At 44.4% G+C, this 19,876-nt stretch overlaps 1 protein-coding gene, 1 long non-coding RNA gene and 1 pseudogene across 3 annotated transcripts in view; 2 read left to right on the forward strand and 1 right to left on the reverse strand.

Moving 5' to 3' along the window:
• The window catches only part of LOC139045505 (uncharacterized), a 36,236-nt gene extending 32,029 nt beyond the window's left edge, over positions 1–4,207 (forward strand). The window contains exon 5 of the long non-coding RNA XR_011503933.1: positions 3,592–4,207. This is a non-coding gene — a long non-coding RNA (uncharacterized lncRNA). The remainder of the gene's footprint in view (positions 1–3,591) is intronic.
• Positions 4,208–5,510: 1,303 nt separating this feature from the next.
• LOC139045476 (uncharacterized protein C2orf78-like) lies at positions 5,511–12,632 on the reverse strand (annotated as a pseudogene).
• Positions 12,633–16,056: 3,424 nt separating this feature from the next.
• The window catches only part of DUSP11 (dual specificity phosphatase 11), a 43,820-nt gene continuing 40,000 nt past the window's right edge, over positions 16,057–19,876 (forward strand). For both annotated transcript variants that reach the window (XM_070511954.1, XM_070511955.1), the window contains exon 1: positions 16,057–16,311. In XM_070511954.1, coding sequence (XP_070368055.1) covers positions 16,190–16,311 — 122 coding nt within the window. In that variant the 5' untranslated portion in view covers positions 16,057–16,189. The remainder of the gene's footprint in view (positions 16,312–19,876) is intronic.

A 19,876-nucleotide genomic window follows, 5' to 3' on the forward strand; every position in this document is an offset into this window, starting at 1 on the left:
ACCCTTAGTGAAAAGACCATCTTTGTTCTTATAGTGTAATAATCATAGTAATTCAGTAGTTATAATGCTGGCCTTCTCTTATGGGTAGTATTTCAAAAAGGGAACCAAGTGGTTTCCTTAATTACACTTTTCTAATTGCTGTCTCAAAAAGAGATCAGAGACTTGAATCGAAATATAATATTTGGCAATAGCCTCTGTACATGCTTGAGAAATACTATAGACTTCCATTTTCTCTCTCTTTATATATATACATACATATACATATATATATATATATATATTTTTTTTTTTTTTTGCCTGGGAAGATTCATCCTGAGGTAACATCGTTGCCAACCTTCCTCTTCTTTTGCTTGAGGAAGATGAGCTCTGAGCTAGCATCTGTGCCAATCTTCTGTATTTTGTATGTGGGTCAGTGCCACAGCACGGCTGACAAGTAGTATAGGTCCGAGCCCAGGATTTGAACCCGCGAACCCAGGCCATCAAAGCAGAATGCACCTAGCTTAACCACTACACCACGGGGCCAGCCCCTCTGTTCTATATTTTGAACGTCAAGTCAACTTTTAGTAAGAAAAGTAGTAGCCTGAAAGAAAAGAAAGGAATATCCATGATGTCTTTAGCAGTTATTTTAAATAGTTGTCAGAGCACGTGTAAGCATCTCGGTAGAAGACAGTTCTCTAAATTTTATGCTTTCTTTTCCTGATATCTTTGGACACACCAGGGAAACTCATACGTTCTGTTGGCCTGTGTGGCATTATCAGTGAGAAAGAATTATCCTCCTTCTGACCAGTTCCATGGCCTTGGGAAACAATAACACCTAATGTCTCTTAACATTTGTACAGGCCTACCTCGGAGATCTTGCGGGTTCTGTTCCAGGTCACTGAATAAAGTGAATATCGCAATATAAAGTGAGTGGCACTAATAATTTGGTTTCCCAGTGCATGTAGAAGTTATGTTTGCACGACACTGTAGTCTGTTAAGTTTCAATAGCATTAGGTCTTGAAGAACAGTGTACATACCTTAATTAAATGATACTTTATTGCTATAAATGCTAACCATCATCTGAGCCTTCAGCAAGTTGTAATCGGGTTGCTGATGGGGGTCTTGTAAGAAATGCGGCGTCTGTGAAGCACGGTAGAGCGAAGCACAGTACAGTGAGGTAGGCCTGTACAGCAGCTGCCATTTAAAAAGTGCGTGCACACACGTTAAGGCAGTGAATCCGCACAGCAGGCCTTTGCTGATGAAGTGGGAGTGGTACTAACGTCCCCTCCTGAGTGCTTCCTCTGCACTGAGCCCGGAGCATAGACGGTGACAGTGACTCACTTCACAGATGGTGAAACTGAGGCCCAGAAAAGGAAGAATTGAAACTTGAACTCGGGTATTCCTTTTGCTTTTGTTTTTGATGTGGTAAAATATACATAATGTTTATCATTTTAACCATTCATAAGTGTACAATTCAGTGGCATTAAGTGCATTCATGATGTTGTGCAGCCGTCACCACTGCCTGTAACCACAAGTTCCATCATCCTGAACAAAAGCTCTGTAACTATTACAAAATAACAGCCCCATTTCCCCTCCCTCAGCCCCTGGTGACCTCTATTCTACTTCTTGTCTTCATGAATTTGCCTGTTCTGGGTACCTCACATTAGCGGAATCATGCAATATTTTTCCTTCTGTGTCTGGCTGATTTCGCTGAACATAATGTTTTCAGGATTCATCCATGTTACAGCATGTAACAAAATGTCTTTCCTTTTTATGGCCAAATAACATTCCACTGTGTATACATACCTCATTGTGTTTATCCATTCATCTGTTGATGGACAGCTGGGTTGTTTCCACCTTGTGGCTCTTATGCATCATGCTGCTGTGAACACTGTGTACAAATATTTGTTCAGATCTTTGCTTTCAATTCTGTTAGATGTATAGGTAGGAGTAGAGATGTTGGATCACAAAGGAGTTGTATGTCTATCCTTTGGAAAGTGCCAACAACTTTTCCACAGTGTCATCCTCTTTTTAAACAATTACCACAAATTTTGAAGTTATACAGGAGCAGACCTAATGCTGTGGTGTTCGTGGACCACCCATGAACTCATCCAGCTTGAATATTTATCAGCTTATGGCTGTCGTGTTTCCTCTCTACCCCTACGTGTTTCACCGTATTCCATAGTTTTTTGAAGCAGATGCCCAATATCATATAATTTCACCTGTCCATTTTTGGTATGTATATTTAAAGTGTCAGACTATTGTTCCTTAATATCCTCCTTTATTATTAAATATCCAGTCAGTTCTCAAATTCTCAGGTGCCTCCTAAATGTCATAGAAATTGTTTTTAGGGGTTTGAGTTAGGTCTAACTTAGGTCCACACTTTGCATTTCATTGTTAGGTTTCTGACATCTTATTTAATCTATGGGTTCTCCCCCCATGTGTCTCTCACCTTCTTTTTATTTTCCTCTCGAATTTGACTCTTTGAAGAAACCAGGTCTGAAGACGACATTACAGATAATACAAGAGTGAATGAACACAATGGATAATGCCTTAATAGAAATAAGAAAAGGAGGAAGTTTTAAAAAATATATAAGAAGAGAAAAAGAATTCTAGAGAAATGCCAAATATTAGAGACAAGCGACACAGTCAGGGCAGTTATGAAGAGTAATTCAAACATAATGTAAGAATTTAGTGTACCGTAAGAGTGACACTTCAAATCAGTGGGACCCATTAGTCAGTAAATTGTGATACATCCGTGTTGGGGTGTAAATCATTTCTCTGGAAGGATCCACAGCATCGCAAAAGTAAATGTGTCTAAGGGAGGAAGGAATTGGGTGGGTGGGGAACTTGGGGAGAAGGGTGAATTTCCATTGAATCCCCTTTTGTACCTTTCTCACGTTCTCTCCTGTGAATCTATTACCTCTGAGGTCTGCCTGCCTGAGTTGAAACCCCAGCTCCCCCAGTTGCTGACTCTTCACCTTGGGCCAATTCTTGACACTCTCCAAGCCTGTCTCCTTATCTGTGAAATGGAATTGATGACCCAAGGGGTGCTTCCTAACACAATATAAATTCTCAATAAATGTAAATTACTAGGGGAAACAACCTAAATGTCCATGAACTGAGGAAAGGATAAACAAGTGTGGTGGATCCATGCAATAGAATATTTTACAGTCCTAAAAAAGAATGAAAGACTGACACATACTACAACATGGATGAACTTTGAAAACATTCTGCTAAGTGAAAGAAGCCAGACACAAAGGTCACATATTGTGGTGTATTTCATATGTATGAAATGTCTAGAAAAGACAAGTCCATAGAGACAGAAAACAGCTGAGTAGTTGCCTGGGGCTGGAGAGAAGAGGGAATGAGGAGCAGCCTCTAATGGTTAGGGGGGTTTCTTTTAGGGGTGATGAAAATGTGATGTGTTAGATAATGCTGGTGGTTGCCTGTGCTTGTGAATGTACTAAATGCCACTGAATTTACAATTTCAAAAGATGGATTTCTATGGTATGTGAATTATATCTCAATAAAAATAATTTTAGAAATGTAAATTACCAATTTTCCCATGATAATTATCTGCTATCCCCTTCTCTCCCCCACCCCCCACAGCATTCCCTTTTATGCCCCCCCTCCCCTGGCTCACCCCCTCCAGGTGCCCTACAAGCCTCCCAAGATGCGACTCTGGACCCTTGGGCACATACGTCCTGCCCTCGTGGAGCAGCGACCCAGTGCTCACGTGCTCCCACCGCTCTCCTGCCCTGTGATCGACGCTTCCAGTGGATTTTTCTTGTGTGCTTTTGGATGATGGCGATGTTTAGAGAGGGCAGAAACAGACCAGGTGGATTGCGGAGGCCCTGGCAGGCGCCTCAAGTTAATGTTTATGAAGAGATGTTTTTCCAAAGAAAATATACAGGTGACCAACAGGCTTATGAAAAGATGTTCAACGTGACTAGTTTTTAGGGAAATGCATTCAAAACTAAAATGAGTTATCACCTCCTCCCCATCAGAAAGGCTATTATTAAAAAAACAAGAAATAGCAAGTGTTGGAAGGGTGTGCAGAAAAGGGAACACTTGTATAGTGCTGGTCAGAATGTTAACTGGTACAGCCACTATGGAAAGCAGTATGGAGATTCCTCAAAAAAGTAAAAATAAGACTACCATATGATCTAGCTATTCCACTTCTGGGTATTTATCCAAAGAACACGGAAACACGCTAATGGGAAAAGATATATGTGCCCCTGTGTTCGTTGCATCATTATTCACAATAGCCAAGACTTGGAAACAACCAACGTGCCCATTGAGAGATGAATGGATAAAGAAGATGATATATATATACACACACACAGTGGAATCCTACTCAGCCATAAAACATGAAATCTTGCCATTTGCGACAACGTGAATGAACCCTGAGGGTGTTATGCTAAGTGAAATAAGTCAGATGGAGAAAGACATATACCCTATGCTTCACTCATATGTGGAAGATAAACAAACACATAGATACGAGAAGGAAAAGGGTGGGAGGAGGAGGAAAGGGGTAAGGGGCAGATGTGTAAGATGACATATGGCAGTTAGACTTGGGTGGGGAACATGATGTAGTCTGTACAGAAGGGGAAATAGAATGAAGTACATCTAAAGAAGAAAAATCTAGGCCCCTCCAGAAGTTGGATCTCGTCCACCAGTAACGTCCAGATGCTTTGATCTGAAAGCCAGCTTGGTCACCAACAAGCATTAGCCAATACTGAGCACTGCTGGCATGCAGGTCTCAAGTTGAGGCCTTGCTCCTCCGCAGGCAGTGTGACTGCAGCCCACTGCAGAACATCAGTAGTAAAGCGGCTCAGTGACCCTGGCCTCGCGTGTTGTTGCAAAGGTTAACTGAAGTAGTGAGTTCGTGGGCCTGGTGCACAGGGGTCGGGGAAAGGCGATTTCTCTGCCTGCCCTGTCCTGGGTGGGCCTCCTGCTGCAGCAGCTCCCATGGGGAGGCCCCTGTTACCAGCTGCCCCCAAGGTAACTCAGCCCTGGTCATTCATCTCATAGATTCCCTTTTGATTTATACTGACCGTCCCCAGCCATAGTCATTCATGGATGAGGTGACCCAGGGCTTTTGGAGAAGTGTCCTGAATCTCTTGTTTCCCAGAACACTGATGTGATCACGAGCCATAAGTACAGCCTCCCTGAGAGAGTTTTTACATTTGTCCTGGTCCACCTAGACTCGTCAGCTGCCATCTTCAACTCTATTCCAATTTTACTCTTTTAACGCTCCTCTCAGGCCCTGCTTCTGACTTCTGCCATTCATGACTCCTGCTTCTTTTTCTAAACCCCTAAAATCTCTCCCCTTTTGGCTACCCCAGCCCTAGACCCACTTCCTGCCTGTTTCATCATTTTGTATGCCTTTCCCTCTTTCTCCCATCCAACGTCACTTCTTTTTTCTCATGAAGCCTTTGATCCCCACCCCCACCAAAGAGAAACCACAGTTAACAGCATCTCCAAGACAAAAGGCTTCTTTATTACTCATCTATTAACTAGTACTGCTATTTATTGTTCTAGTAAATTTTTAAAATATCAAAATATATAACTCTTATCTATCTATAGAAAAACATCTGGACCCCAAAGGGGCACCAAGAGCCCTAGCAGCCTTATATCGCGTAGCCATAGTATCGAGAAATTTCCATTTCTTTTTCCCTCTCAATGAAAAACTGCACTTTCCCCCAAGAGGTGTACTTGGCAGCCTTCTCACGCTCCTGTTGAGCCTGCCTCTTCATGGCCTCCCGCTCTGGCCTCTGTTCCTGTGTGATGGGCTCTGACATCACTGGCCCTGGAATGACGGGTTTCCTCCATGGAATTGGTTGCTTGCTGAAATCCTCCAGTAGATACTGGGCGGGAGGCTTGGGCGGGGCCCGGAGCATGGGCACAGCAGTGGGAACGGGCTCCTGCTGGAGAGAAGTGCAAGATGCTGTTCTGTAAGGTGCAGGCCTTGAAGCAGGACACTGAGGGCCGCTAGGCCGGGTGGGGTTGGTGGAAATTGGCCGAGCTGGTCTGGCAGGACCTGTCAAAGATGCAGGAGCTGGGTGGGTGGAATTGACTGCAGTTGGTTGAGCTGAGTTGATGGAAGCAGGCCGGGCAGGGTCTGCCACAGCAGGCCGATGTGAGGCCAGAGCCTGTGGCCTCCGAGGAACAGGTCGAGCTGGAGGCTTGTCCACGGTCAGAAAAGGCAAAGGTACCAACCTGACCTTCCCAGGAGGTGTCAGCTCATCCCGGGATGGAGGTGGACACTGTTTTTCAGCCCTGCCATCTGGTTTCTGAGCTTGGACTCGAGTTTCCAAAGGACCTTGACGCTTGAGTGGGGTATCCAGCCACGGTTTGATAGCTGGGCAGGGCTGGGGGTGTTTGGGGTTGCTGCAGGTTCCCAGGGCCCGGGAGGAAGAGGGCCCGGTGTTCTTCTCACTCTTCCTCCCCAGAGCATGAAACACCTGCACCGACTCCAGCATGTGCTGGCCGAGGCTGGTTCGAGGCCGCTTAAAGGTTTCTTGGCTCAGCTCGGGTTGATTCTTCCTCCGCTTCATCTTGGGCATCATTGGCTTCTCTTCCACCCTGACTTCAGTCCCTGACTGCCGACTCTCTCCGGCTTTCTTGGGGTTGTTTCCTCTGGTCCTCTTGGTCCTTTCCTGCCCATGGCTCTTAGTTGTACTGATCCTGCTGGGTGCGGCTTTCTGAGGTTTGCTGTTGGAGTGCTCGGCCTCGTTCTCAGGAGCCCTGTCACTGGCTGCAGCATTGCAAATCAGCCCTTCTCCCCCTGACAGGCACTCCGGGTCCTTTGGCTGGATTTTGGCCTTGGGAGCACCATCGAGAGGCTCAGAGGCCTGATGTTTGTTCTTCCTGGTGTTATCGGAGGCATCCTTTCTGCTACTTGACTTTTCCTGCAGCTGGATGGACTCGATGGCTCCTGTCTCTTTGGCTTGGATCAGCTCGGGGCCTTGGGGTTGATCAAGGTCTTTCAAGGGGTCGAATAGTTGGGGAAGGTGACCATCCTCCATCAGTGTAGCGATGTCTGCAAGGCCACCGCTAGCCTCGGTCCCGTTTTCCAGTGTCCCTTGGCCCTCAAGACTCAGGCTACTCTTTCCCAGATCAGCGTTTTCGGAAGCAGGGTGGTCCTCTGGCCCGAGGGGATCGATGCAGGCCAGGAGCTGGAGAATATCAGGAATTTCTAAAGGCTGTAGTAGCGGATCTTGGTTTTGTATTGGGATCTGGTCGGGATCCAGGGGCTTTGCAAGGTTGGTGTTAAACTCATCCCAGTTCTTTGGATTTGGAGACAGTGCCAGGAGGTCACTGTTAGAAGTGTGGACTGGAGCTGTCAGTGAAAGATCCCCAAGCTCAGCTGGTGGGTCACTCTGCAGCATCTGGGTATTTCTGCTACTGCAGGATTTGGGGAATTCTGGAGCTTGCTGTAGGTAAATTTTCTGGCTTGGCGATTCCAGCCCCAGGGAAGTCTCCATCCCCAGGGACGTTTCCACCACTACAAAGGAAGCAAGGATGAAGTGAGTCCTCGGTGGGTGAGGTGTTCCCCCTTAGACACCAGTGCAGCAACCACGTCCCTTCCCCCGATGGGCAAGGCGTTTCTCCTGGCTCTTAAGGATCATGGACAGCACCCTGTACTAGGAGATAAGAGGCGAGTGTTCTGGTTCTTACTGGTGATCATTGGATGTCATTGTCCCTTGGTTTTCTTTGTATTTCATAGGATTGTCATAGGAGAATTAAAAAGTAAAAGAGATTTTTGAAGTATGAGACATTTCACAATTCCTAGCATTCTCCTGAGAGAATAAGAACACTTCGCACCGCGGACCAGGATAGGGAGTGGAGCTCTTCCTGATGAAATTTATAAGTAAGGACAGATTCTTAGCCCACTGAGTTTGGACGGGATCTGGGGAGACAAGGTCTTATTCCCGGTATCAGGAAAGTGGCAGAAAGTTAACCTGACGCTATGGGAATGAGGGTTCTGAAGCGCCTTCCCAGGAGACTGAACTTGTACATCAGGACAGGGAGTTCATTTGTGTGTGGTGGTACAGGGCACTTAGCAGGTGGAGCAATGAGACTTGTGGGGTCCCTTGGTGTGCTCTTGGGGTTCTCAGCCATGAAGTGTAGGTGGGCATTACACTGCCCCCTTCTGACCTGTATTATGTGCTCTTATGTCGTGTCTGAAATGGGGAGCACTGAGCGAGGGTAGTGTGCACTAACGTGTCAGGACTTCAGTTCTACCTGTCTGTGGCCTCGCCGCTTCCCAGCTGCAGATTTGACCCTGATTTTGGATGCAGACCTCCTTTCTCTGCCTTCTTGCTGTTTGTACTCACCTTGAGATCTGGTTTGTGGGATGGCTGGAGCAGACGCAGCGTAGCAGACCCCAGAGGTGGAGGCTGGTGGAAGGACATGTGTGGGCTGAATCTCCTTTAGTACCAACACCATTTCTGGTTGAGGAGCAGAGGCCCCAGCTCCTGTGTAGGACACAGAGCCGTAGGACTGCAGGCAGGGGCCAAGTTCTCCAGACAGCAGAGGCCCCAGTGTGCCGTGACCATAGTAGTACACCTGGCTTCCTTCCTGGTAGGGAAGTGACAGGCTGTGTCCCTGATTTGGAACCTGAGATGGTGTTCCCTGAACAAGGCTGGTGGAAAGTGATGGATACAGTGGGACCAGGTTATTGGCACCTGAAGTTCTGTCATAGTGTGCTGCCATATACATGGAAGAAACCGCTGTGTCGTGGCCAGTGACAGAGTGCAGTCTCCGAGTGAAGAGGACTCCTGTGCAGTGCTTCCTGGGACACCCCACTCAAAGAGACCCGGATAGGAAGCAGCTGAGGTGGAGCTCTGGCTCTGGCCAGTCACTCCAGACAGCGTGGTTGTGCTAGAATGTTGGTAAAGGTAGGCGCTGCCCATGAGTGGCTGGGAAGAGGTGCCCGAGGCTGATGGCAGTAGCCATCCTGAACTGACGGCTGGAGCAGAGACTCTGGAGAAATTGCAGACACTTCCTGCTAGGGAAGCTGCATCGCTCACCACAGGAAGAGAGAGCTGCAGGGAGCTTGGAGTTCCAAGTAAAAATGGATTTTGGAAATTTTCTGTAGGGAACAAGAGGGTGAAGAAAAACTCAATGAGACTGATCAACTCTGACAATGTTTGAGAAGCATCATCTCAAGGTTGCTGCATGAGGAAGCCTCTCATCCCCTGCTCACTGAGATAGCGAACATCCACCCCTTTATGGTGGTTGTAAGGCCGGGTGCAGTTTGTTCCTTTCTGTGTAACTGCCTGTGCTCCCAGCTGCGGCAGAGATGTGCAGAAGCCCCAAGCGGTGTGGTTCACACCTTGTTGTCTAGGCTGGAAGCCCCTTCTCGCTGTCCATCCTTCCCTTGAGCCTCCCCTAGTCCTGACTCATCTACTCTTTGCTAGAATAGAAGCATTTTAGAAGTAGAACGTCCTCAGAGATGCTCTGTTCTAACATTCTCCTGGTACGAATGAGGAAACTGAGGCTCAGAGAGGTCAGCTGGAGTGGTCCGATTCTCCCATTATGGCAGCATCATCACCAGGTCACAGAGCCTGTCTCCTGACTTCTTGCCAGGACTCTGCTCTGACTGTTCCACTACCAGAACCCGGGAACAGGAGACCTCCTAATAAGGCGTTTTCTTGGTCCCTTAGAAAACAGTGCAGCTGTTAGCACTGTCTTCTTCAGGGTCTGTTTGCTCGTGCAGTTCACGTGCTGTTCCCTAGAGTTCACCCAGTAGTCAGTCCGGGTGGTAGGTGTAAAGGGTCACTCTTACCCTCTTCAAGCCTGGTTTCTGATCCTACCTCCACAGGATTGCCTGAGGGTGTGCATCCCAAGAAGTGCTTTTTGAAAGAAAACTGTAATTTAATCTCTGAGCATCGGGTTACTCATCTGTAGTTATAGTAATAATGATTATAATCTTAGTAATAATTCATACATGAATGAAAGTTGTATGTGGCATATCTGTTATAGGGAGAAAGACAATTTCTGTAAAAAATCATGGAAAACCTTTATCACAGAACTAAAAATAACTATACTGATATATGAAAACTGAGGTATGTAGCAAGCACTAAAGCATAATAAGTTTACTAATAAATGAAATTATGTATCACACATACTGTGTCGTGAAAGTGAGTATTGCTGCCTCCATTGTAGTGAATACTATTTACCAAAACCAGCCCAGAGTGGAAGGTGATCTTGAATGAATTCCTAGCCATTACGTGCCCACAGAGAAGCTATATGAATAAAACTCACCTGAAAGGCATTAAATGCTATAAATGTGAATGTACATCTGGCCACAATACGAGCAGAGTGATATTTCAGTGAAAACTGGTACAAAGCTGAGAGCAACATCCTAAGTGTAAAGGAATTCCGTTACTGTGCCCGTTCTTATTTCTCTGATCATGACCCAGCAAGGAACAGCTAGTAAGGAATTAGTCCTTCTGATTCAAGTTAGGGGATATTATTTTTTTTTAAATTTATGTTTTATTTTTAACAGGCATAACATCTGCATAGTTGAAAAATGAGAATAAAACAGTAGAAACTCTGTTGCCTCCAGCCCTCTGGATAACGACTTTATCAGTTTCTGGATTATAGGAAGTGTCATTCCTAAAAGATCTCTGAAATGTGTATATTCAAACTCTCAGGTGCCATCCATGTTCAGAGAGGCAAGAGAAAAAAGCAAACAAGTGAGTCTGAGTCTGAGAAGCTGCTTTTCCTGGCGATGCCCTCCCCTGCCTTACTCGCCTTCCTCGGCTATGAATGTGAGCGTTTGCTGAAGTCAGCTGTGCTTCATCCTGCTCTGAGCACATTTCTCTCTGTGCTCTTCCTGCTTCAATTGAAAATCTTTGGTTCCTTCAGCATTTCATGCCAAACCACCTCTTTTTCCTGGAGAGCTCCTCCTTGCTCTCCTCCTCATTCTTCTATTTCCTCAGCCCTCTAGGTTCCTGTTGGCCTGTGCTGATGAAAACAATCCTCAACTTCTTGACCTTTGAAGAACTAGTCCCCCTGTAGCCCAGTACTCTCCATCTCCTACCCTATTTTCCTTTTCACCTCATTTAGGTAGAAAATTCCAGAACATGTGAATATTGCTATTTGACGCACCCTAAATTTGAAGTACTAGAGTTGAAATGTCAGTGGAGGGAGACCATTGCAGATGAAACCTCTGGGTATATTTTACTAGTTTTCTGCATCACCTAGGATTTCTCTCTGTTTCTCAGGGAACACTCTCAAGAAGTCTCTGATTTCATTTCTACCTGGGTGCCCTTTAAGATTCAATATGAGAAAAGAAAAGGAGCAGAAGGAACAACAGTTGTAATATCCTGATGTGAGAGATGAGGAGGAAACAGAGTTTGTGAGAGAGTCGACGACTTGTCCAAAGTCACACAGCTCATGCATGTCAAAGTAAAATGTGAAATTACTCTCCCAGGTTTCTAATTCAATACTTTCCCTCATTTTTCCATGCTCTTTTGAATCTACTACCAAATTTGGGGGCAAAAAGACATAACAAAAAACATTTAAAAGTTTCTTTCGCTACCTGACATGGTGAGAAAAGAAGAGGAAGCATCAACTGCAGATGCAAGGAATGAGGAGACGATACCAGAGGAAGTCTGAGTGGCTGCCGCCAAAGAGCGGTGTGTCCAGTACGAAGGTCGCTGGTCACACTGGTCACTTGCAATGATCCAAATTTATTTACCAGCAACTCCATGGAAACCCCAAGATTCTACCAGGTGGCAGTAGGTCCAGGGGGAGAACGATGTCACAGAGCAGGCAGTGTAAAGGTAAGAGACAACCAATAGGGCGGCCAGATTCCCCACAAGAAGATAGGATTGGGTGGAGGGAGGGAGTCAGGGGAGAGCTACAGCAGCACTTGCGTGGCTGAGCTCTGGGGAGGTGACATCCTAGGAGCCAGATGCCATAGTCTCTCTTCCCCAGGCTCTTATATTAGGGAATCTTCTCAACGTTCCTTATAGATGTTCATTAATATAATTAACTCATGATTATTTTAGTCTATAAATTATACATTTTGAATTATTGTACGTTTATAATTTTAGGTACAGTTAATATCCTTAGTGAGGAAGGAAAGGGACATGTAGATTGACTCAATACAGTTGTTTTGAACTCCTATCAGTTGATCTAACTGTGAACTTGTTGAAGCTTTTAAGGAGCAAAGGAAGGGATTAATGAGTTCTTTCTGTAACTTGGTGAAAGAGTAGGGTGAGGTTTGTTGAGTGCCCCTTGTGGGGAATGATGTGGTTCAAGGCTCTTCTCTTTCAGTTTCTTCTCCTTGAATCCTACCTTCCTTGGACTGGGCTGGGCTGGGCTAGGTTGGACTTGCATCTCTCTGCTGCTCCCCTTTTCTTTTTTCTGCATTATAGGCCTTGTTTCTGGGACCAGCCTCGCCCTTGCTTCTCCCCCTCCTGGATGTTACTTCCTTTCAATCCCAGCAGCAGAGGTCTTCTTTCCAGTGCCTGATGCTTCTGAAAATGGCGTCTGCCCATTAGAAGCATATGCCAGGGAGCCAGAGACACAGCTGAGGGCAGAGGTCTTCTCTTCCAGCCTTGGGTTGCAATTCTTTTGCCCATAATTTGCTACCTCTGGCTCATTTGGCCACACAGGCCTCCTGCCATCCTGCGCTTTTATACGTGAGAGTCATTTGGGGTCCTCCCCTTTCCTTCTCCTCTGAGTGTATCCGGTGTGGCAGTTGCTGTAGCTTCCTCCCTCTTGGAAACAGCCACTGTAGAACATTGGGCCTCTAGGGTTCTCTGTCGGCCATGGTTGTGGGCAAGGCCAAGCGACATGCAGAGGAGAATAGTGAGAGAAAGAGGAGGACATTCGTGGAGAATAGGGAAGAGGCAAGGTGAAAGGGACAGAAAAAGAGAGTTGCCTGTGGATTTTTGGGTTTCTTGAGAAACAGGTTGATACATTTTGGCCTCACTTTGTATTAACGGAACTGACAATTCAGTATATATTTTTTAATGTCACTGGATGGTCCAGCAACAGCCACGAATTCTGTACATTTAAGAGAATAACCTTAAATTACTTTGCCTCATTTTGTTTTATGTGATATTGCACGATTTATGTTATTCATTGGTATGTTTGTAGAATATGGGTCGTTTTCAAATGCTCTGGGTCTGTCTCCGTGTTTTTCCTGGTTCCGTTTTTAAGGATCCAACACTGGGAGACAGATCACATGCTGTTCTCCTGCTGATTGTTCATTTTGAAGCGTCATGAACTAACTTGACCTGAAGGGTTCTGTGGAGAAACTTACGAGGGGACTGTGAGAAGCATTGTGGTGAGTTGCACGGTGCCCTCACGCCTAAGGGGCAGATGTGTGCAGTGCACCCGGCTGGCCTGGGAGCCTCTGCTTTTGTGCCCCTGCTTAGTGCTCTTCTCTCTAACCACTCTGGTGACTGTGAGACAGTGGGCGAGGGCTGAGTTGCTGCTGATTTGTATGTGGAGTCAGCTGGTTTGGGGAGGAAATCTTTGCATGCAGTCATTTTCCTTGGTGGCAGACTTTTCGGATGCCTAGGTGTGTGATCCAAGATGCCAGAGGCCACGAGAAGATAGCTGCTAGATGTGACCTCCAGAGACACACATTTCATTTATAGGCTTATTTTTCCTGTTGTGAAATGTGAATGCTTTGAGTGATGGCGGGGGTGTTTACCCGAGGAGAAATTGTGAAGGGTGTTGCAGTGTCGAGATATGGCTTGAGCTCACGTTTGAAATTTTTTGCCCCTCAGCTTCATACCTCAAATAGCCTACTTCCCTGACATGAGGATGTAACAGGAGGCTAACAACATATCCTAGATATCCGCAAGTTAAACCAGTCTCTCTCTTTTTTCTATGTTCCCATGGAAATGAAGGGGATCCAGAGCTACTGCAGGTTAGGGTGGGTGACGTAAGATTGGAACAATTGTGGTAAGACAAATTCAGGTGGCAGTCAAATGTTTATACAAGAAAATATTCACTTTCAACATCCAATCTAGTTAGGCAAACCCTTACTTAGGCCTTTCCTGGTTCCCGGCCTCTGTAACTACATTCTCTCCGTAGTTCTGGGCATTTAACCTTAGCTTGCAGACTCAGCGTCATATTAGCCTCTAATAGAATCTTAAGTGAAGCTGGGAGAAACTTCCAAGCTTGAGTCCAACGCTGTGGAACTGAGCATCAAGCCCTACACTCACAGAAAGCCTTTTTTTTAATAGTTAGGGCACTGTCTTGTCCCATAGAGCCACTTCCTGCATTTCGTACCCATGGGGATAACTGAGACTTGTCTTCACGCAACATGCCCTGTCCTTCTACCCCTGAGGCTCTTCCTTACTCTCCCCATCGTCACGTTTTCATTTAATTAAGGCCTAGAGTCCCTCACACTCCTGCATGTTCCCTGGGGCCCTACAAGACACTGGCAGATTTTGTTAGTGTCAACTGCTTAGCTGTTTGGTGATCCAAATATGCCTTGCTCCTGTATTTTCCATTCCAGTGTCCTGCATACCTATTCTGGCGTTTTTTAACCTCAGGTTGGATTCACACCCTGGAAGGCCTACGCTTTGCCGGTTCCCATAGTTTCTAAAAAGCGTTTTATGCTTAGGTCTGTATTTTCTTGTGTCAACTGAGCGTGTTCCCACCCCAAGCTTGTGTCACTTAGCAAATGGGAAGTGCAAGACCCATATAGCCTTTCTAGATTCTGATCGATGTATGTCATATTTTCTGTAGTCGTGTCTATAGACGTTTGTACCGGATGTACTTTTAGGCCACTACACACCGGTTGGATATTACTTTTCATAGATTCCAAAGGAATATTTTATGATGTAGCACCAAACTTGAATGTACTGAGTTGTAAGTTTGCAAACGATGGTGTGCTCACATATGTCGTTCTTTTTCCAGATAGCAATTTACTAATATTGATCCATGTTTAATAATGTAGAAGATTTCCGAATTGTAAATGCTTGGGCATTCGAACTTGGTTACACTATGATTGTCCCAGAAATGTTAAAGCTAGTGATCTTTTTGCCATTCGTTCATTCCTTTATTTTAGAACTCTGATCTTTCTGACCCTCCGTTTACCTAGCACTGAAATGGCTGTAAAGATTGTTAACAGTGTTTGTAAGATATTTTCAGAAAGTAGAAAATAGTAAATAAACCTTTGCTATTAGAATTATCTACGGTTTAATCTGAAATTTAGTGCCCCTTCTGCCTTCAGACCTGTTGTAGGACGTGGTGTTCTTTGCTGTTCCCCTTGTAGCCAGATTAAGGGTTTTTCTAACAGGTACTGCTCCCTGTGCCTGATACTGTGTGGAAATTGTAGCCTTGAGATCCACTCTTATCACTCTCAGTTATTTTTTGGTATTTCCTACAATATACATACCATCACCCTCTAGCTGATACCTGGCACAGGATAGGAATCCAATAAAGTTTCACTGTAAGTGGGAGGGTAGGTCGTTACAATGGTTTTGGAGGGTAATTAGACAGTACTTTTCAAAATTTTAAGTTTGCATGTCCTCTTTCTAGTAATTCTACTTCTAAGAATTTAAAAGTAGCTGTATTCACGCACGAGGGTGTTCACATTGCAGTCCGTCTGTAACAGAGGACAAAAAACCGGAAACCAACTAAAAGTCCATCAGTATTGGACTCATCATGTGAATTATGGTAAATTATAAGCCATGTAATACTATGCAAGCATTAGCAAGAATAGAATGGATGTATGAATAAATGGACTGGGAAGTTCAGTGTCCAGGGTTGATTGTAGGATGTATAGAGTGTGCTGCTTTTACACGAAATCGAGTCTATGCATATAGGTACAAAGAAATATTTATATAAAATATACGAGTGAATGTGAGCACTTGGAAAATATCAGGACAACCACACAAGGAACTGGGGAAGTGGGAAAAAAACCTTTCATTCCATGTCCCATATTGCTTGAAATCTCAAGGCCTTGACAAACGTGCCGTGATCTGCATGAGCTGTAGTTCTGTCCTCAAGCGAAGGAGGGCGCTGTGGCCACCAGAGTCCTGTTTACTAACCCAGCTTCTCAGGCCGCCGGCGTGGTGACGTCATGAGGATGGGAAGTAGCGCATGCGCAGTAGTAAGGATGAGGGTTGCCTAGATTGCTACCGAGGTGCTTGCAGTTGGGGGACTTGTTCTGTTCCCGAGCGCCCCGGACGGGGGACTTTCTCACTGTTGGCATTCGATGGTCAGCATCTTGGGCCCGCATGAGACAGTGGTTTCGTACCTGCCACGCCCAGTCCAGGGACCCTACTTGTCCGGGCGTTCTTCAGCCAAGAGGAAGGGTGGAAACCATGTCTCCGAAAGGTAATAAGCCTTGGCTCCTGAGCGCGGTCCTGCCGCCTTTTAGCTCCTGGGCCTGGGCCTCGTCCACTGGGGTCCCTGTCTGTCACTGTTGCCGCTGCAGGGCTCTTGGCCCCTCTGCCCTTGCTCGGAGGCACTGACTGGCTGGCTGCTTGCCAGCAGTAGCCGAAACAAACAGTCTGAGATGTTCTGATTTCTCCCCATCCTTTTGAAAACAAGGTTCTGGCCATTGCTGCTCTGATATGAGGCATACGGACTGCTTTTTAGGATGGTCTGTCAATGCTGGGGACAGGACTTAATTATCCAAACTGAGTCCTGCTCGATTCCTCAAATCGTGTTGTTTTGGCGTGGAAAATGTGAATAATAAGAGCTAAGTTTGAGTGAAAAAGCCCTCCAGTACTGTTGAACTTTCTATGGAAAATGTTGGATTGTGTTGCGTCCAGGAATCACAAAGGGCACCTGGTGCTTCTCACCAGGTCTCATTGGAGAGATCTTCCTCTATAGTTCAAATGATTGACTGCGAAACTTTGCCTTTGAGACCTTCGTTTCCTCCATCTCATACCTCACGAAGTCCGCTTCATCTTATCTCCTGAATATCTTGGAATGTGTCACCTTCTTTCCCTCAGCATCCTCTTACAGAACTTGCCTGATCTTTTGCGTTTAGGTCCTGACTAGTGTGCATGTATCTACTCTCCTTTCCTTCCAAGCCATTCTTCACACAGGAACTCTTTTTAATAGGCGAGTTGGAACATTGATCAGAAGCATGGCTCAAAAGGATTGTTTCAGAATAAAAGCGAACTCTTGACTCTGACCTTGAAGAGTCTGCCTGGTCTAGAATCCTCTCTGCTTCTTCAGCCCCGTCTTGTGCCCCTTTTGCCCTCACTTTCTATCCTTCAGATTCACTGAGTTAGTTTCAGTTAATTCTCCCCGATCCTATAGAAGTTAGCTCAAATACTGCTTTTCGCTGTAACTCCTAGCACTAAGTGAAGTTCACAGCCCCTTTTCCATTGGATATTCTTTCAAAATATGAACTTGAAGTTGTGCACTGATTGTGTTTGATGGCATCAGTTGTATGAGAGTTAAAAATAAACCATGAAGTGAAATAATTGAATTTAAACGATTTCAACTCTGGGACAACATAAAGCACACTAACATTTGTAGTATAGATGTCCTAGAAGGAGAAAAGAGAGACAAAGCAGCAGAGAATCTATCTGAAAAAATAAAAGCTGAAAACTTTCCTAACCTAAGGAAGGATACAAACAGCCAGGCACAGAAAGCACAGAGTGCACCAAGCCAAATAAACCCATGAGGCCCACACCAAGACACGTTATAATTAAAATATCCAAAATTAGAGATAAAAAGAGAATCCTAAAAACTGTGAGAGAAAGGCAGTAAGCACATACAAAGGAAACCCCATAAGGCTATCAGCTGACTTCTCAGCCAAAAGATTAGAAGCTAGCCAGGAGTGGCATGGTATTTAAGGTGCTGAAAGGAAAAAAAGAATACTTGGCAAGGTTATCATTCAGCATGGAAGGAGAGATAGAGTTTGCCAAACAAGCAAAAATTAAAGGAGTTTATCACCAAGAAACCAGTTCTACAAGAAATGCTAAAGGACCTTATTTAAGTGAGAAAGAGAAGACCACAATAGGAATAAGAAAATTATCCCCAAAAAAGTCAATGAAATCATTGGTAAAGGCAAAAATACAGTAAAAGTAGCAGATCAGCCACCTATGAAGATAATAAAAAGGTCAAGAGACAAAAGTACTAAAATTACCTATTTCAATGATAACAAGGTAATGGATACACACAAAATAAGATGTTAGATATGATATCAAAAAGAAAATGGGGGAGGAGGGGAGTAAAAGAGTAGAGCTTTCAGAAAGAAGTCAAACTAAAGAGGCCTTCAACTCAATATAGATTGCTGTATACCTAGATTATTATATATGAACCTCATGGTAGTCACAAACCAGAAGCCTATAATAAATACACAAATAATTAAGAGAAAGGAACCCAAACATAATATTAAAGACAGCCATGAAACCACAAGGGAAGAGAGCAAGAGAAAAAGAAAGGAACAGAGAAGAACTCCTAAAACACCCAGAAAAAAAGTAAAAAAGTGGTAATAAGTACATATTTATCAATAGCTGCTTTAAATGTCAATGGACTAAATGTTCCAATCGAAAGGCATAGGATGGCCAATTAGATAAAATAGTAAGACTGAGACATATGCTGTACATCAGAGACACACACTTCAGACCCTCGCAAACTGAAAGTAAAAGGATGGAAAGAGCTACTCCATGCAAATGGCAAAGAAAATAAAGCTGGGATAGCAATACTTGTATCAGACAAAATAGACTTTGAAACAAAAACTGTAATGAGACAAAAAAGGGCACTACGTAATGATAAAGGAAACAATCCGACAAGAGGATATAAGACTTGTAAATACCTGTGCACCCAACATAGCAGCACCTAAGTATATAAAGCAATTATTAACAGACATAAAAGGAGAAATAGACGGTGACAGAATAATAGTAGGGGACGTTAACACTCCACTTACACCGAAGGATAGATCATCCAAACAGAAGATCAATAAGGAAATGTCGGCCTTAAAAAACACATTAGACCAGATGGACTTAATAGATATATATAGAACATTTGATCCCAAAACCGCAGAATACACGTTCTTTTCAAATGCACGTGGAATGTTCTCCAGGATAGATCGCATATTAGGCCACAAAACAAGTCTCAACAAATTAAAGAAGATTGAAATAATACCAAGCATCTTCTCTGACCACAAAGGTATGAAACTAGAGATCAACTACAGGAAGAAAATCAGAAAAGCCACTGATTTGTCAAGATTAACCCTAATGCTACTGAGCAACAGTTGGGTCAATGAATAAATCAAAGGAGAAATCAAAAATACCTGGAGACGAATGAAAGTGAAAATACGACACGCCAAGATCTATGGGATACAGCAAAAGCAGTTCTAACAGAGAAGTGTATAGCAATTCAGGCCTACCTCAACAAACAAGAAAATTCCCAAATAGACCATCTAATGGTGCGCCAAAAGGACCTGGAAAGAGAAGAACAAACAAAGCCCAAATCAGTAGAAGGAAGCAAATAATAAACATCAGGGCAGAAATAAATGACATAGAGACTAAAAGAACAATAGAAAAAAATCAGTGAAACCAAGAACTCGTTCTTTGAAAAGATAAAATTGACAAGCTTTTAGCTAGACTCACCAAAGAACCAAAGAAGTCTCAAATAAATACAATTAGAAATGCAAAAGGAGACATTACAGCGGACACCTCAGAAATACAAATGATCGTGAGAGAATACTATGAAAAGCGACACACCAACAAATTGGATAATCTAGGAGAAATGAATAAATTCTTAGACTCATACAACCTGCCAAAACTGAATCAAGAAGAAATCGAGAATTTGAATAGACCAATCACCGGTAAGGAGACGGAAACCATGATCAAAAACCTCCCCAAAAATAAAAGTCTGGGACCAGATGGCTTCCCTGGTGAATTCTACCAAGCATTCGAAGAAGACTTAGTACTTG

This window comes from Equus asinus, chromosome 6 (assembly GCF_041296235.1).
Source record: "Equus asinus isolate D_3611 breed Donkey chromosome 6, EquAss-T2T_v2, whole genome shotgun sequence".
Taxonomy (NCBI): domain Eukaryota; kingdom Metazoa; phylum Chordata; class Mammalia; order Perissodactyla; family Equidae; genus Equus; species Equus asinus.